Source organism: Castor canadensis, chromosome 1, assembly GCF_047511655.1.
Source record: "Castor canadensis chromosome 1, mCasCan1.hap1v2, whole genome shotgun sequence".
Taxonomy (NCBI): Eukaryota; Metazoa; Chordata; class Mammalia; order Rodentia; family Castoridae; genus Castor; species Castor canadensis.
Genome location: NC_133386.1, coordinates 172,318,251 through 172,334,413, shown reverse-complemented (window position 1 = coordinate 172,334,413; position 16,163 = coordinate 172,318,251). Strand labels below are relative to the sequence as shown.

Sequence of the window (16,163 nt, the reverse complement as noted above, 5' to 3'; positions counted from 1 at the left end):
AGGCAAAGGACAGAAAGGATCAGAGTGGTTATATTCAAGTGATAGAGCAATCAGCACTGAACAGATGCAGTAGCACCTTAATTTGCACACTGTCTTTGACAACATTTGTGATAGTATTAACTGAATTCATGACAGTCTTAAAACTCACTATGTGATTGATTCATTCATAACCACTGGCAGGTTCTCCCAGGAGACTAGGCAGAATGCCTCAGGTCAGAGCACAGAGAAGAGTCATTCACATCTTCCTGCCCAGGAAAGATGGGTTTTATAATCTCAAAATACCCATTCTTGGAGCTAGTGGTATTTTGTTACCACAGAAAGAACCATTTCTTCCTTCCTTCTCTCAACTTTTTAATTTGAAAAATTTTCAAATCTACAGCGTATACATCCATGAATTCTACATGGATTCACCAGTTATTATCATTTTCCAATATCGGGTTTTCTCTCTCTTTTTCTGCACTGTAGATTCATGAATTTTAATATTTTCTGTGTTTCATAATGGTAGCATAATTTTCTTTTATATCCTAGATTCCTTCAGTGAAGACCCTTCAAGCTACCTCCATGGCATTGTTCCTCGAGCACGTTCTAGCTTCCCCAATGCTCCCTTCTCCCCACCCCAGGGAAATGTTTTTTAAGTTCACCTGTATTTCCTTTGCCTCGCTCCTGGACCCAGCCACTTCTCCATGATTTCAGGTTCCTTTTAGTGAGGAATGGTACTCAGGAACTGTGATCTGGGTGCTGGCTATTCAAGGTGCTGGAATCTAGAGTCTAGAGTCTAGAATCTAGAATCAAGAATCTAAAGCTTCCTAAATGGGGAAGTTGAGCTCTTAAATGGAACCACTCTGCTTAGCTCCAGTGCTGACCTCCTGAGTGAAAGTTATTTCACTTGGGTCCTGGGCTGTTCCTTAGTCACCAAAAGCAATGAGCAAAGAGGGCCCAGAGCCACCCAGGATGCTACCCTTGTACCAGCGTCACAGTGATCCTCACCATTCAGTCCCTTGGGGATCTAAGAAGGTTAGGAAAGCAACCCAGATGAGAGGGGATTTATTGGGAGAGATTACAGGCCCTTAAGATGGTTATCTTCTTAGTCATGTTTTGGACAGAGGCGGAGGAGCAGGGGAACTGGCTATAAGGCATGCCCCAAAATGTTTGAGGGGTTAATATCACAGAAGCTGATTTGTGCAAGTCACTACTTGAGCCATAACCAGGAGTTATTATGAGTAAATGTGAGAGGGGAGGGAGGGAAGGAAGGAGAGAGAGACTGCAGGGGAGAAAGACGAGAGAGAGAGAGAGAGAGAGAGAGAGAGAGAATAATCTGGAGTGTTGTCACTGAACACTGGTTCATCTTGCTCCAGCTTTTATGTCCTTACATTTCCAGGAAAAGACCGATGCCCAGCTGAGTCCAAATTGGGAATGGTATTACGTAGTGGTTCAGCTTGGGCTGAGACCTGGTAGGACCTGGATTTGAATTTCTACTCCTTCTGTGACTTTAGGCAAAGTTATTCAATTTTTACCAATCCCAGTTTCTCACTTACAAAATGAGGATAATAATAGTGGCTTTAGAGGGGTTTTGTGAGGGCTAAATGAAGTGCTTACTATGCATCCTTAATATGGAGCCTGATATATACTAAGTGCTTAATGAACGGTACTGAAATTCTTATTACTAACTAAACCAGAGTCACAGACTGAGCTTCTTGTCTATTTGTGTGTATTGTGTATGTTTGAATGGGCAAAGGAATTATTGTAGGACCAGAGAGATGGATAGCAAAAGAGAATTCCCTAAGAGACAAAAGAAAGAGGAGGTTGTCTTCCCAGGACAAATATGTGAGTAGTGTTTTATATTTTCTGTCTAACAAGTTTGTTTAGTTCAGAGAGTTGATGTTTGAATCTCTGCAGAGGATTCTAAGCTGTCAAAAAATTCATCGATCATAGCCCAGTGTCTGGGCAGAGTGTAGAAGGCACGAAATACCCTTTCTGCTCAAACAGTAAGAAACTGCCAGATTAAGCCAGAGGGAAAAAAAACCAATTTTCTTCAAAACCATCAAATATCTATGAGCATGGAATCTGAAAGAATCTGAACTCCAGAAGGATGAGTTTTTCCCAGGTGAATGAGGGAACCAGGATGCTTGTTTAGGGCTGGCTTCTAAGGCTGGCAGCAGGGCAGGCGTAGGTGGGTACCTGGTGGAAATGGAGGAGAAGCCAGGCTTTTGAAGAACCTGTGGACTGGCCTGAACTGAAATCTAGAGGAAACTAAAAGCAAGGAAAATCCTCTGCACCAAGTATTTTCTAAGCTGGAGTTTTGCTGAGCAAGCAGAGAAAACAAAACAAAACAAAACAAAAAGTAAGGCTAAAAGGCAGCTGTCTTGGGAGGGTGTAGTCTTGCTTGTGGTCTCACCTTCTTACATTCTCATAGGTACAGTTTCCACGTCTTATAGTCATGGAAATGCAAGAAGTTGGAAAGAGGAGAAGTTGAAAATTAAAGAGAGGTTTCGTTAGGTTCCTGGTGCTTGAACTTCAAGGCCTTCCTGTCTCCATTGAGCTACTCCTGATTGGATCAAACTGTCCAATCCCTCGCCCTACCTTCCTAACAGAGGAAAGTGTATTCCAACCAGAAGAAATGATATATTCCCTATTGTGAAGAAACAAGAGAAGATGACCTACAGTAAAGAGATCAGTCAAAAGGAATAGAGCATAAATGACCAAATATTGGAATCTTTACACAAAGACTTTTAAATAACTCTAAAACTTATTAAATGATCTTTAGGAAAAGATCAATATAATGGATTAAGATATAAGAAATTTCAGATGAGAGTGAGAAAACTTTTGAAAGAACCAAATTAAAATCTTAGAACTGAAAAATACAATATTAGAAATTTAAAAAATCAGCTGGATTGAATTGAGATCTTATTTGTCACAACAGAAGGAAGGATTAGAGAACTTAGGATAGGCTCAAAGAAATCAGTCACACTGAAGCACAGAGAAGAGTGAAAATTATCATCAGTTAAATTCTTTTTAAAATTAGCATATATTAATTATACAAATGATGGATTTCATTGTGACATTTTTGTACATGTAATAAGGGGACCATCAATTTATTTGGGCTACCCTATCCCAGATCCTGTCTTTTTGGTTAAATTAGCAAGGTTGTCTTAGCATGCATTTTTTGTGAGGACACTGGCAACTTTGGGGCAATATTTTCTGCAGTAGAGTATAGACACTGTTTTTGCTGGGCCATCATTTCGATGGAGTGGACAGGCCATTTGGTATAGAGAGGAGGGAATTTAAAAGTAGTTTGATTGGGCCTGGAGATGTTTAATTGCTTGGTATAGTCATCCATTCAGTTAACAATTAATCGGGCACCAATTTGATGCATATAAAGGTGAGAACTAGACATGTCCCTGCTCTCACAGAGCTGTCACAGAGGAGGAGAGAAATTCATTAGAAAGTAAATCATTGTGAAGTATGAGACCAATTGAAGTTTTAGGCCAAATCACAGGGTGATCCATGGAGTCATTCCTGGTCCTCCACTTGTTCCTGATAAAGACTGGAGCCCTTCATTAAAGCCATCCCTTAGGAATTGTCCTAAGCATTTTCATGACCAGACTCAATCTTCACTGTAGCCCTCATCAGAGCCAATTTACAGATGAGGACATTGAGACACAGGGGGATAAATCTGTTGTCACAGAGCTTGTACGTGGCAGGGCCAAGATGTGACTTCAGAAGTGTTGCTCCAGAGCCCATCTCTTACCCTCTCCACTGAACCATCCTTTGAGGTCAGAGGCACTGAGGCCCCTCACTCTGAGCACCTGTCTGAGGGCCTGGCAGGTCACATTAGGATAACACTAACCACATGGAAGGTGCAAGCTCGTGGCTTGGTGCATTGCAAAATTTGCATGTCCCTGTCCTGGCCTTGGCTCTGCCAGCACCATGTGTGCTTCTGGGCCTGATGGATTTATGGTTCTAGCCAGTGTTGAAATGGGGCTCTTGTAAGTGCTGGAGCCTTGAGTCAGAGCCTGAGCTGTGCCTTGTGATTCTCGGGCCAAAGCAGTCCCTCTTTCCCATCCAGACAAGGCTCAAGAAAAATAACATTTTTTGCCACTTTTGAGCATTTTTAGGACTCAGGCACTGTGCTAAGTGCTTTAGATACACTTAATCCTTAAAACAAGCAAATAAGAGAAACCATGGTGGTCGATACTACTGTTATACTTATCTCCACGTGAGAAGCCTTGGCTCAGAGAATAGTGAACTCGTCTAGGGTCACACACTAGGATTCAGACCCAGTCTGGCTTCATAGATCAGTCCTGCCTGCCTCCTGTGTCATCTTTGAAGTGGGAAAGAAAATGCAAATGTCTGTCTGAATGTTTTTTTTTTTTTTCCAAGTCCTCTTTTTCTAAGAGGAAAGATAAAAGAAAAACAAAACCAAGCCACTTCTCAGAAGTGTGTTGTGTCTCTCTTGTCACCCTCCCCAGAGGTGCTGAAAATGACAGGACTTGTGTGAATGCTGGAGTGTTCACTTTATTGGGAAGCATCCAGCTCTCTTATTAGCTTAGAAAGTGATGATTTTTTTTTTTGAGCTGCACAGAAGCAGGGTCTATCCAGTTATATGTCCTGTTTTGGCCTGTAGCAATGGGTAAGGGTGAGGAGTGAGTCCAGGATTTGAGAGCCCAGGGGTTGGTATAGCTTTACTGACATTCCCCCCTCCTTTACACACACACACACGCACACATACACACACTCCTTCCTCTGCAGCAAGGCATTGTTAGGGAATCTAAGCACATCTTCTGGGCCCTCTGCCTGCTCTGGTCTTTCAACTCAGGACCACCTGCTTGTTTGGCCAGTGGCACTTCCTTGGCAAGGACACTGGCTGTGTTCACTGTTCTGCCCCAGACAGAGAGGAATAGTTAGTCTGTCTGTGCACTCAGGCCCGCCAACTCCCCAGTCAAGGCAGGAGTGGGAGGGGACCTGAAGGAGCCCCTTGATGGTAGAGAGTGGGGCTCCCTGCTTCTCTTCCTTTTTGCCTAACACCCCTTCCTCAAAGTACATTTCCAAGAAGTGGCCTCTTTGTCTTTGGTTGGTTGGAAGTTGTTCCCCATCTTGTGGCCAAGTCTGCTTCCTCCTTCAGAGCGAGAAGGGACATGATGAAGAGCGGAGACCTTGCATGTGTTTTGGAATCTGGGCTACTTCTGAAGGACAACCCTGGGCCTGCCTGAATGAGTGGTCCAGTATTTCACATGGCTAGGTCAGCACCTGGTTGGGGCTGGGGACTGTGAACACTTCAGAGGCTGCCTGGAGCCCTGGAGCTGGCCAAAACCCAGTGGACTTGCCAAGAAGACCCAAGTGGAGAGGGACACCAGACCTTCTTGGATTTGGGGAAGGGCCCATGGAACTGGGTGTCTGATTCCAGCCTCCATATGCAGGGAAGGAACCTGAAGCAGGCTAGCAGCATTTACTGCTGGTTCTAATTTGGGGTTCACAGCAGGAGGTTTGTGGGGGGAGTTGGGATTTAACACCTTACAGGCTGGGAAGCTGCCAGTCCATGAGGGGTGGGGGCTGTGTAGGAAGCCTTCTTTTTTTGTCTCTGACACCCAGCGTAGCACTTCCATAGTCAGCAGCAGATGTACAGATGTGGGTGATGAAGTGTGAGGTGTGCAGGAAGAAGGAGGGTAAGGGGGAATGCCAAGATTCTGCAGAGGAAGAATAGTTCTGCTCCTTCATAATGGAGGTCAGGGAGCGCCTAAGACAGTTTAATATAACTGCCAACACCCAGCACTGGGACTAGACATATTCAAGTTCAAATCCCTGCTGTGCTACCCAACACAGCAGCTGCCCTTTACTGATTTTTCTGCTATGGACTTTCTGTGCACAATCTATCTGAAGCCTCACAAACCATCTGACATAGGTGTCATTTCACTGACATTTCACTCAGGTTAACTGAGGTTCTGAGAGGCGAAGTAATGTGTGCAAAGGCTACATGGCAAGCGAAGGTAAAGCCAAGCTTCAAGCCAAGGGCAGTGAGACGATGAGGTTTCTATCCTAGACTTTGTAATTTGGACCATGATTCACAAGAGTATTCTGAATTATTGGCTACCTGAGCTTGGGCAGATCTCTTAATTTCTCCATCCTTAGTGCTCTTTCTTATGGGAATTAAATGAAATAACCTTTGTAAGCTTTTTAGCCAATGTCTGAGAATATCACCATTCACTCATTCAACAAACATTTATTGAGTGTCCCGTTATATGCCAGATATAATTCTATGTGTACATGCTAGAAAAGGTCCCAGCTATACCAAAGGCAGTAAGAAATAAGTTCAAACAATTTTCAACTAGTGATGTGTATCAGGAAGAAAACAAAACAGTCAGGATGCTGACTGTAGAATAGTGGACCCATGTCACTTGGATGGTCAAGAAAGACCTCTTTGCAGAAGTGACAATTGAGCTTAATTCCCAAAGGAAGGGGGGTGTGGAAGAAGATAAGCCTTCTAGGTCAAGGGAAGAGCAAGTTCAAGCCCTGGCATTGGGACCAGAAAGAAGTTTGGCATGGATGGAGCAGAGTGAACAAGTGGATGAGTGGGAACAAGATTGGGTTGAGGACAGGTCTGGGGAGTCAGTGAGGCAAGGCTATGTTTGTACTGGGGACAGTCTTTGGAGGGTTTGAATCAAGAGGCAGATACCATCTGATTTATTTATTTGAAATAATAAATAAACACAGATTTGGCTGCTGTGTGGAGAATCCAGTGGTTTCAAGGGTGGAGGCAAGAGACTAGGGAGGAAGCCAGAATAATAGGGAGAGATGGTGAACTGACTGGACAAAAGCCCCAGTACACAGTACTCCCCATGGGTGGAGCAGTGCAAGAGCAGCACACATCTGAGTGAAGAGGTAATTGTGCAACCTACCAGTAGTTCCCACCAAAGTCCAGGGTCTCAGGCTAACATCTTTTCAAAGGTAGAATGTGGGCCCCTTTCCTAACACTGTAGACATATTTCCTCAGTCATCTTGCCATGGAGCAGAATCCACTGATATTAATAGCTTTTGTTTTGGCTATGGGATTTTATAGTTTTTAGGGATTTCATGGAATTTAACTGCTTATCCAGAGTTTATGATGTCAGTATGGATTTCTCTATAGAACTGGGGCAGGTAAGCTTTTTCTGTGAATGTCTAGGTAGCAAATACTTTCATCTGGTGAGGATCAACTGACTCTTGCTGCAGGTTCTCAAGTCTGCTGTTAGTAGCCACAGACAATACATAAATGAGTGGGTGTGACTGTGAGCCAGCAAAACTTTGTTTTTTAATACAGGTTCTAGTTATGTAATCCAGGCTGATTAGAACCTATATCCCTCTGCCTTTGCCTTTTGAGTGCTAGGATGATAGGTGTTTGCCTCCTCTTCCAGCCCAATAAAATCATATTTACCAAAAAGGCAGTAAGCTCAGTTTGGCCTATTGGATCATAGTTTGCCAACCCCAGGTAAGGAATATTACGTATTTATGTGACCCAATTTTTTTTCCAAAAAATCACTTCAAGACATTTTTCCTAAAACTGTTTGGCAAAAATAGAGTACATATTCACATTAGAAAATATGATATAAATTAAAGACTACTCTGACCAATGGTTTTCAAATCTTAGAGATTCCCCTGGAGATGCCTCAGGGAACCAGGGGAGAGTGGAGGTGTAGGGTGTAGGGCCCTTCATTCTGCTCCAACCAGGAGCGCCTCTTTGATCTATGTTTTCCATTTTATTTTATTTGTTTTAGGTGGCAGTCTTCATAAGAGTTTGAACACAGGACTTGGGGGCAAGAAAAAAATTGAAAACCATTAATCTAGTTCAACTGGTTGGAGACCATTTCTCCCTTCTGGTGCCATGCACTAAAAAGGCACTTGTTATATAATTGGCCATGTAACAAATACATCATCGGAACAGATTAACACACACATATTTTAATTGGATGGGTGGAGAGAGAAGAACTGTGGAGAGAGTCTACTTTCTGAGCCTTTTAAAGTAGAGGCTGTCATAGGGAACTTTAGAGAAGCAGGGTGACATAGTGGCTTTGATTTTATGTTCGGACACAGTTAGGTATGAGACTCGTATAACTAGACAGGTTATTTATTTGACTCTCTGATTATGTGTTTTCCAAGGTGCAAAACTGGAATGGTAGCCACTCCTTCCCAAGCTATTGGGTGGACGAATGAATTAATTTATGCAAATTGACTAATACATTGCCAGTTGCTCAAGAAATATCAATTTTCTCTGTCTTTCTTCCTTGCTTCTGTTCTTGGAGGTGTGGCATGAGCTCAAAGGCTCTTTGAGACCTCCTTCCATCTCTTTTGTGTTGACCCCACTCTCCATGTCCTGATCTTTTCTTCTCAGGATGTGGTCAGGTTCTTCGAGCCCCAAAGGGTCAAATTTTGTTGGAGAGCTACCCCTTAAATGCTCACTGCGAATGGACCATTCATGCCAAACCTGGATTTAGCATCCAGCTGAGGTAAGGAGCTGGGGTTAGCATTATGGGGTGTGAGGTTATAAGGAAATCATGGTGGAATACGGGCCCTGGATCCTGCTGACCAAGGGAGAAACATTAACACTTTATTCCTCACTCCTATGAGTTTTTCTTTCTGGGAAAATGTCTCATTTTCCTTTCTAGGGAAGCAGAGTAGCTCCATCATACCTAGAATTCAAGGGACATTGCTTTGTCTATCCAGTGGTGAGGGCAGAGGTGGTTGAAATCCTTGACCATGTAGGGTCAGTAAATATTTTCTGGGTGGATCATTGCACCTCACAGTTGCCATGCACCAGCTGGCTTCTTGGATGGCTTTCTGTCTTTCAGGAGGAGCAATGTGGTACCCCAAATTGGAAGGGCCCAGAAAACAGGTCCCTTCTCAATCTGCCTCAACAACACTGGCACCGTGGTACTAGTGTTCCTGCACCCTGAGGACCTAAGGTTGGGAGTGAGGCTCAGTAATGGGGCTTCCCTAGAGGAAGGATGTCTCAGGGAGCAAAGGAAGGGCCATACTCTTCTGTTTAATGGGCTTAGGGCTGGGTCAGCCAGGAATGAGAAGGCAGTAGCTCAGGGACCAGGACAAATTGTCCCTTCGGAGCCTTTAGGAAGCTTCCCAAAGGTCTAGGATGCAGAAAGAAATGCTCTCCCCTCAAAAAAAAAATAAAACAGTATAAAATTGAGAAACAAATGACCTGCCTGGGAAAGTGCCCTAGAGAAGATGGAAATATGGGATTTTTGTCCACCTATTTGGACCTCCTGGCTGGGGAGAACAGTCACAATGGAAACACTGGGATGCATAACAGTGTTCAGCCCAAAAGCTCAACAGGCATCCTGATGCCCCCTTCCCATCACCCATATCCAGGTTCCTACAAATCTATTTTCTTCCCTGTAAAATAATCTCAAGGCCACTTGCCTCCCTCCACACCCACTGCCACTATTCTACTGCAAACCACCACCATTTCTTACTAGGATGCTGTCCTGGCTTTTAACCGGCTTCCTGCATCTCCTTTTGCCAGCTTTGTAATTTCCTCCCTGCAGAGTGGTCCTTTAGAATTCCAAATCCAATCATGATCCTCTTGTGGATCCAGTGCCTTCCATTTGGGCTTGAAATAAAACTCAAACTTTTGCTATGTGGGATCTGGCTCTGGCCTTTCTCAGTTCCTCTACATGCCAAGCTCATTACTGACCCAGAACTTTTGCATTTACAGATTTCCCTGCCTGGACCACTCAGACCCGTGATCTTCGCAGGTCTGGATTCATTGCATTATTTAAATCTCTTGCCCAGACATCAGGCCTTCAGAGAGGCCAACACATCATGTTGGAAACTTACCCTCCCTGCTCATTTTATGCTCTTATCTTGTTAATTTTATTCATAGCACTTTGGCACTCTCTGGAATTACCTTGTCTTTTGGTCTCTGCTTATGATCTGCCTTCTAACTCAGAGTTCAATTCTTTCTTTTTCCTCTCTTATCCCCCTATTATTCTTTCTTATCCCTCTTTCCTCCTCCTTTATTAAATAATTTTTAGTGGGTTTCATTATGATATATATATATAATGATATACAGATATATGATATGATTTTGATACATATGATTACTTCAATCGTATTTACTCCCCCAGCACACTCTTCATTCCTCCTCTCCCCAAACAGTCCCCCCTTTACAAGCATGTCATTATTATTGTTATTTTTTAGGTTTAGATTCCACATATGAGAGAGAACATGTGATATTTGTCTTTCTGAGCTTGCCTTAATCTCATTCAAGATGATAATCTCCAGTTGCATTCATTTTTCCTGCAAATGGCATAATTTCATTCTTCTTTATGGCTGAATAATACTCCATTGTGTATATGTATCACATTTTCCTTATTCATTCATTGCTTTTTGGGCACCTAGGCTGCTTCCACAGCTTAGCTGTTGTGAACAGTGCTATAAGAAACATGGGTGTGCAGGTATCTCTGTTGTATGTTTACTTACATTGCTTCAGATACCTGCCCCAAAGTAGTATAGCTGGATCTTATGGTAGGTTTATTTCTAATTTCTTGAGGATCCTCCATTCAGCCATAGTGGCTGTACTAATTTACATTCACTAATTTACATATTAAGACTGCATCTTTATCAGCATTTTTGGTTTGTGTTCTTGATGGTAGCCATTCTGACTGGGGTGAGATAGAATCTCAATGTGGTTTTCATTTGCGTTTCTTTTATAGTTAAGGATGTTTAGCATATCTTCATGTATTTCCCATTTGTACTTCTTCTTTTGAGAAGTGTCCATTTCCTTTGCCCATTTATTAACAGGATGATTTGTTCTTTTGGTGTTTAATTTTTGAGCTCCTTGTCTATTCTGGATATTAATTCTATATCCAATGAATACCTTGCAAAGCTATTTTTCTCAAGATTGTCTCTTCATTCTGACAATTGTTTCTTTTGATCTGAAGAAACTTTTTAATTTGATGTAGTCCCATGTGGCAATCCTTGCTCTTATTTCCTGAGTTACTAGAATCCTATTTGGAAAGTCATTGCCTATGCCTGTATCCTCAAGTGTTTTCTCATAGTAATTTTAAAGTTTGAGGTCTCATACTAAGATTTTTGATCCATTTTTGAATTGATTTTTTTTGTATAAAGTGAGAGATAGAGTCCAGTTTCAGTCTTCTATATGTGCATATCCAGTTTTCCCAGCACAATTTTTTGAAGATGTTGTCTTTTCTCCAACTTGTGTTTTTGGCTCATTTATCTAAAATCAGATGGCTGTAGCTGTGTGGGTTTACTTCTGGGTCCTCCATTCTATTCCATTGGTCTATATGTCTGTTTTTGTGTCAGTGCCATGCTGTCTTTTGTTATTATGGCTGGGTAGTACAACTTGAAGTCAGGAATTGTGATGTCTCCAGCATTACTTATTTTGTTCAGAATTGCTTTGGCTATTTGTGGTCTTTTATGCTTCCATATAATTTCAGGATTGATTTTTCTGTTTCTATGAAGAAAGATATGGGGATTTTCATGGGGGATTACGCTGAATCTGTAGGTTTCTTTCTGTAGTATAGCCATTTTGACAATATTAATTCTGCCAATCCATAAATATGGGAGGTCTTTCCATCTTCTAGTGTCTTCTTCAATTTCTTTCTTCAGTGTTTTGTAGTTTCATTGTAAAGGTCCTTCATCTCCTTGTTAAGTTTATTCGTAGGTATCTGATTTTATTTTGGGGGACTACCATGAATGGGATTGTTTTCCTCATTTCTTTCTCTGTGTGTTCATTGTTGGTATATAGAACATCTACTGATTTTTGCATGTTGATTTTATATCCTTTTACTTTGTTTAAAGTGCTTATCAGATCTAAGAATTTTTTGGTAGTGTCTTTAGGGTCTTTTAGGTATAGGATCATATCATCAGCAAATAGGAATACTTTAATTTTTTCCTTTCCTAATTGTGTCCCTTTTTTTTTCTTCCTCTTGCTTAATTGCTCAGGCTACAAATTTGAGTACTATATTAAATAAGAGTAGAGAGAGTGGAGACCCTTGTCTTCTTCCTGACTTCAGAGGAAATGGTTTCAGTTTTTTCCTCCATTTATTGCAATGTTGGCTATGAGTTTGTTGTATACAGCCTTTATTATGTTAAGGTACATTCCTTCTAGTCCTAGCTTCTTCAGAGCTTTTATCATGAAAGGATGTTGATTTTGTCAAAGGCTTTTTCTATAGATATTGAGATGATCATGTGATTTTTGGCTTTTTTGTATTTATTTGTTGTACTATGCTTATTGATTTGTGGATGTTGAACCAGCATTGCATCCTTGGGATTAAACCAATTTAATCATGGTATATGATCTTTTTAATGTGTTGGATTTGGTTTGCAGGTATTTTATTGAGAATTTTTGTGTTTGTGTTCATTAAGGAAATTGGTTAATAATTTTCTTTTTGTTGTGTCTTTTTCCAGTCTTGGTACCAGGCTTTATAGAATGACATTCCTTACCTTTCTACTTTATGGAACAGTTTGAGGAGATTTGGTGTTAGTTCTTCCTTAAAGATCTGGTAGAATTCAGTGGTGAGTCCATCCAGTCCTGGGCTGTTTTTTTCTTTTAAATTGTTTATACAGTTTATTGTGTTTTTATGTCAGGAAAATACTTATCATTTTTATGTAGTTTACATTTCTATTTAAAGTCTTACAACCATTTGGTGAGATGGACAGATGTCCGGGACAGGGGAAATTCCCTTTAAAAATGGATGTTTGGCTGTGCAAATTCTGTTTCCCTCCTTTTCCCTTCCTTTTACTTTTTATTTGGTTATTTTTTAAATTCATTTATTCATATGTGCATACATTGTTTGGGCCATTTCTCCCCTGCCCCCTTCCTCCTCCCTCTCCCTCCTTATCCCTCGCTTCCAGGCAGACCCTGTTCTGCCCTTTTCTCCAATTTTGTTGAAGAGTAGACATAAGCAATAATAAGAAAGACATAGCATTTTTGCTAGTTGAGATAAGGATAGCTATACAGAGAGATTCCTAGCATTGCTTCTATGTACAAGTGTATTACAACCTGAATCGAACTAAATAGAACTTTCTCAAAAGAAGATATTCAAATGGCCAAAAAACACATGAAAAAATGCTCACCATCTCTGGTCATAAAGGAAATGATATCTTCACTACTTTTTGGTCACCTTCCCAAATTGACCTCTGTCATTTTAAGGTTACTGTATTAGCTCCTCTGCTAACACTTTCAAGTTTTGGGTTTCCTACCTATCCCCATTTCTCCCATATGTGCTCTCCCCTTAGCATGTGACCCAAGTCCAACAACACTGCTGCATTTGCCCTTGATCTAAAGTCTGCATATGAGGGAGAACATATGATTTTTGGTCTTCTGAGCCTGGCTAACCTCGCTCAGGATGATGTTCTCCAGTTCCATCCATTTACTTGCAAATAATAAGATTTCATTCTTCATGGCTGAGTAAAACGCCATTGTGTATAAATACCACATTTTCTTAATCCATTCGTCAGTAGTGGGGCATCTTGGCTGTTTCCATAACTTGGTTATTGTGAATAGTGCTGCAATAACCATGGGTGTGCAGGTGCCTCAGTAGTAACCTGAGTTGCATTCCTTTGGGTATATCCCCAAGAGTGGGATTATTGGATCATATGGCAGATCTATGTTTAGATTTTTAAGAAGCCTCCAAATTTTTTTTCCAGAATGGTTGTGCTAGTTTGCATTCCCACCAGCAGTGCACCAGGGTTCCTTTTTCCCCACATCCTGGCCAATACCTGTTGTTGGTGATGTTCTTGATGATAGCTATTCTAACAGGAGTGAGGTAGAATCTTAGTGTGGTTTTAATTTGCATTTCCTTTATTGCTAGAGATGGTGAGCATTTTTTCATGTGTTTTTTGGCCATTTGAATTTCTTCTTTTGAGAAAGTTCTGTTTAGTTCATTTGCCCATTTCTTTATTGGTTCATTGATTTTGGGAGACTAGTTTTTTGAGTTCCCTGTATATTCTGGTTATCAGTCCTTTGTCTGATGTGTAGCTGGCAAATATTTTCTCCCACTCTGTGGGTGGTCTCTTCAGTTTGGAGACCATTTCTTTTGTTGTGCAGAAGCTTTTTAGTTTTATGTAGTCCCATTTGTCCATCCTTTCTCTTAGTTGCTGAGCTGCTGGGGTTTATTGAGGAATTCCTTGCTTATGCCTGTTGCCTCCTGCTCTTTCCGGTACTAACTTCAGAGTTTCAGATCTGATATTAAGGTCCTTGATCCATTTTGAGTTGATACTAGTACAGGGTGATATACATGGATCTAGTTTCAGTTTTTTGCAGGCAGATAACCACTTTCCTCAGCAACATTTGTTGAAGAAGCTGTCTTTTCCATCTTACGTTTTTGGCGCCTTTGTAAAAAATAAGGTGGACATAGTTGTGTGGTCCTCTATTAATGTTCCACTGGTCTTCATGTCTGTTTTTTTGTGCCAGTACCATGCAGTTTTTATTGCTATTGCTTTGTAATATAGTTTGAAGTTGGGTATTGTGATACTTCCAGCATTGCTCTTTTTGGTGAGTATTGCCTTGGCTATTTGCAGTGTCTAGTGTTTCCAAATAAACGTTAGGGTAGATTTTTCAATCTCTGTGATGAATGTCATTGGGATTTTGATGGGAATTGCATTAAACATGTAGATTGCTTTTGGTAGTAAAGCCATTTTTACTATGCTGATTCTACCAATCCATGAGCATGGGAGATCTTTCCACCTTCTGTAGTCTTTGATCTCTTTCTTCAGGGGTTTGTAGTTCTCCTTGTAGAGATCATTCACATCCTTTGTTAAGTTTACTTCTAGGTATTTGATTTTTTTTGAGGCTGTTGTAAATGGAGTTGTTTCCATATATTCTTTCTCAATTGTTCATTGTCAGTGTATGCAAATGATTTTGTAAGTTGATTTTGTATCCTGACACCTTGCTGTTGCTGTTTATGGTGTCTAGGAGTTTTTGGGTAGTTTTTTTGGGTCTTTAAGCTATAGGATCATGTCGTCTGCAAATAAGGATATTTTGACAGCTTCTTTACCTATTTGTATTCCTTTTATTTTTTCTTCTTGCCTAATTGCTCTGGGTAGGAATTCCAGGACTATGTTGAATAGGAGTGGGGATAGTGGGCACCCTTGTCTCATTCCTGATTTTATGGGAAATGGTTTCAATTTTTCACCATTAAGTATGATGTTGGCTATAAGTTTGTCATATTTAGCCTTTGCAGTGCTGAGGTACATTCCTTCTATTCCTAGTTTTCTTAGAGCTTTTATCATGAAGTGGTGTTTGATCTTATTGAAGGCTTTTTCTGCATCTATTGAAATGATTAAGTGGTTTTTGTCTTTGCTTTTATTAATGTGCTGTATTACATTTACAGATTTGCATATGTTGAACCACCCCTGAATCTCTGGGATGAAGTCAATTGGTCGTGGTGAATGATCTTTCTGATATGTTGTTGGATTTGGTTTGTCATTATTTTATTGAGGTTTTTTCCATTGATATTCATTAAGGAGGTTGGCCCATAGTTCTCCTTTTTAGAGGTGTCTTTGTCTGGTTTTGGGATGAGTGTTATACTGGCTTCATAAAATGAGTTAGGCAGTGTTCCTTCCCTTTCTATTTCATGGAAAAGTTTAAGGAGAGTTGGTATTAGTTCTTCTTTAAAGGTTTAATAGAATTCAGCAGAGAATCCTTCAGGTCCTGGACTTTTCTTTTTTGGGAGACTATTGCTGCTTCAATTTCATTTTGTGTTATAGATCTATTCTGGTGATTAATATCCTCTTGCTTCAATTTTGGATGGTCACAAGTATCTAGAAATTTTTCCATTTCTTCAAGATTTTCAAATTTATTAGAATATAGGTTCTCAAAATAGTCTCTGATGATTTCCTGGATTTCTGTGGTGCTTGTTGTTATCTTCCCTTTTGCATTTCTAATTTTACTGATTTGGGTTTTTTCTCTCTTCATTTTAGTTAGGTTTGCCAGGGGTCTGTCAGTCTTGTTTATTTTTTCAAAGAACCAGCTTTTTCTTTCATTGATTCTTTGTATGTTTTTTTTGTTTGTTTGTTTCTATTTCATTAATTTTGGCCCTTATTTTTATTATTTCTCTCCTTCTGGTTGTTTTTGAATTTGCTTGTTCTTGTTTTTCTAGGAGTTTAAGATATCGCATTAGGTCATTGATTTGAGATCTTTCTGTCCTTTA

The 16,163-nt window shown here is 40.6% G+C and overlaps 1 protein-coding gene across 3 annotated transcripts in view; it reads left to right on the top strand.

The window, feature by feature from the left end:
* Window positions 1–16,163, top strand: part of Pamr1 (peptidase domain containing associated with muscle regeneration 1) — a 169,773-nt gene that overhangs the window by 116,626 nt on the left and 36,984 nt on the right. For all 3 annotated transcript variants that reach the window (XM_074044515.1, XM_020160817.2, XM_074044499.1), the window contains exon 4: window positions 8,363–8,477. In XM_074044515.1, the coding sequence (XP_073900616.1) occupies window positions 8,363–8,477 (115 nt within the window). The remainder of the gene's footprint in view (window positions 1–8,362; window positions 8,478–16,163) is intronic.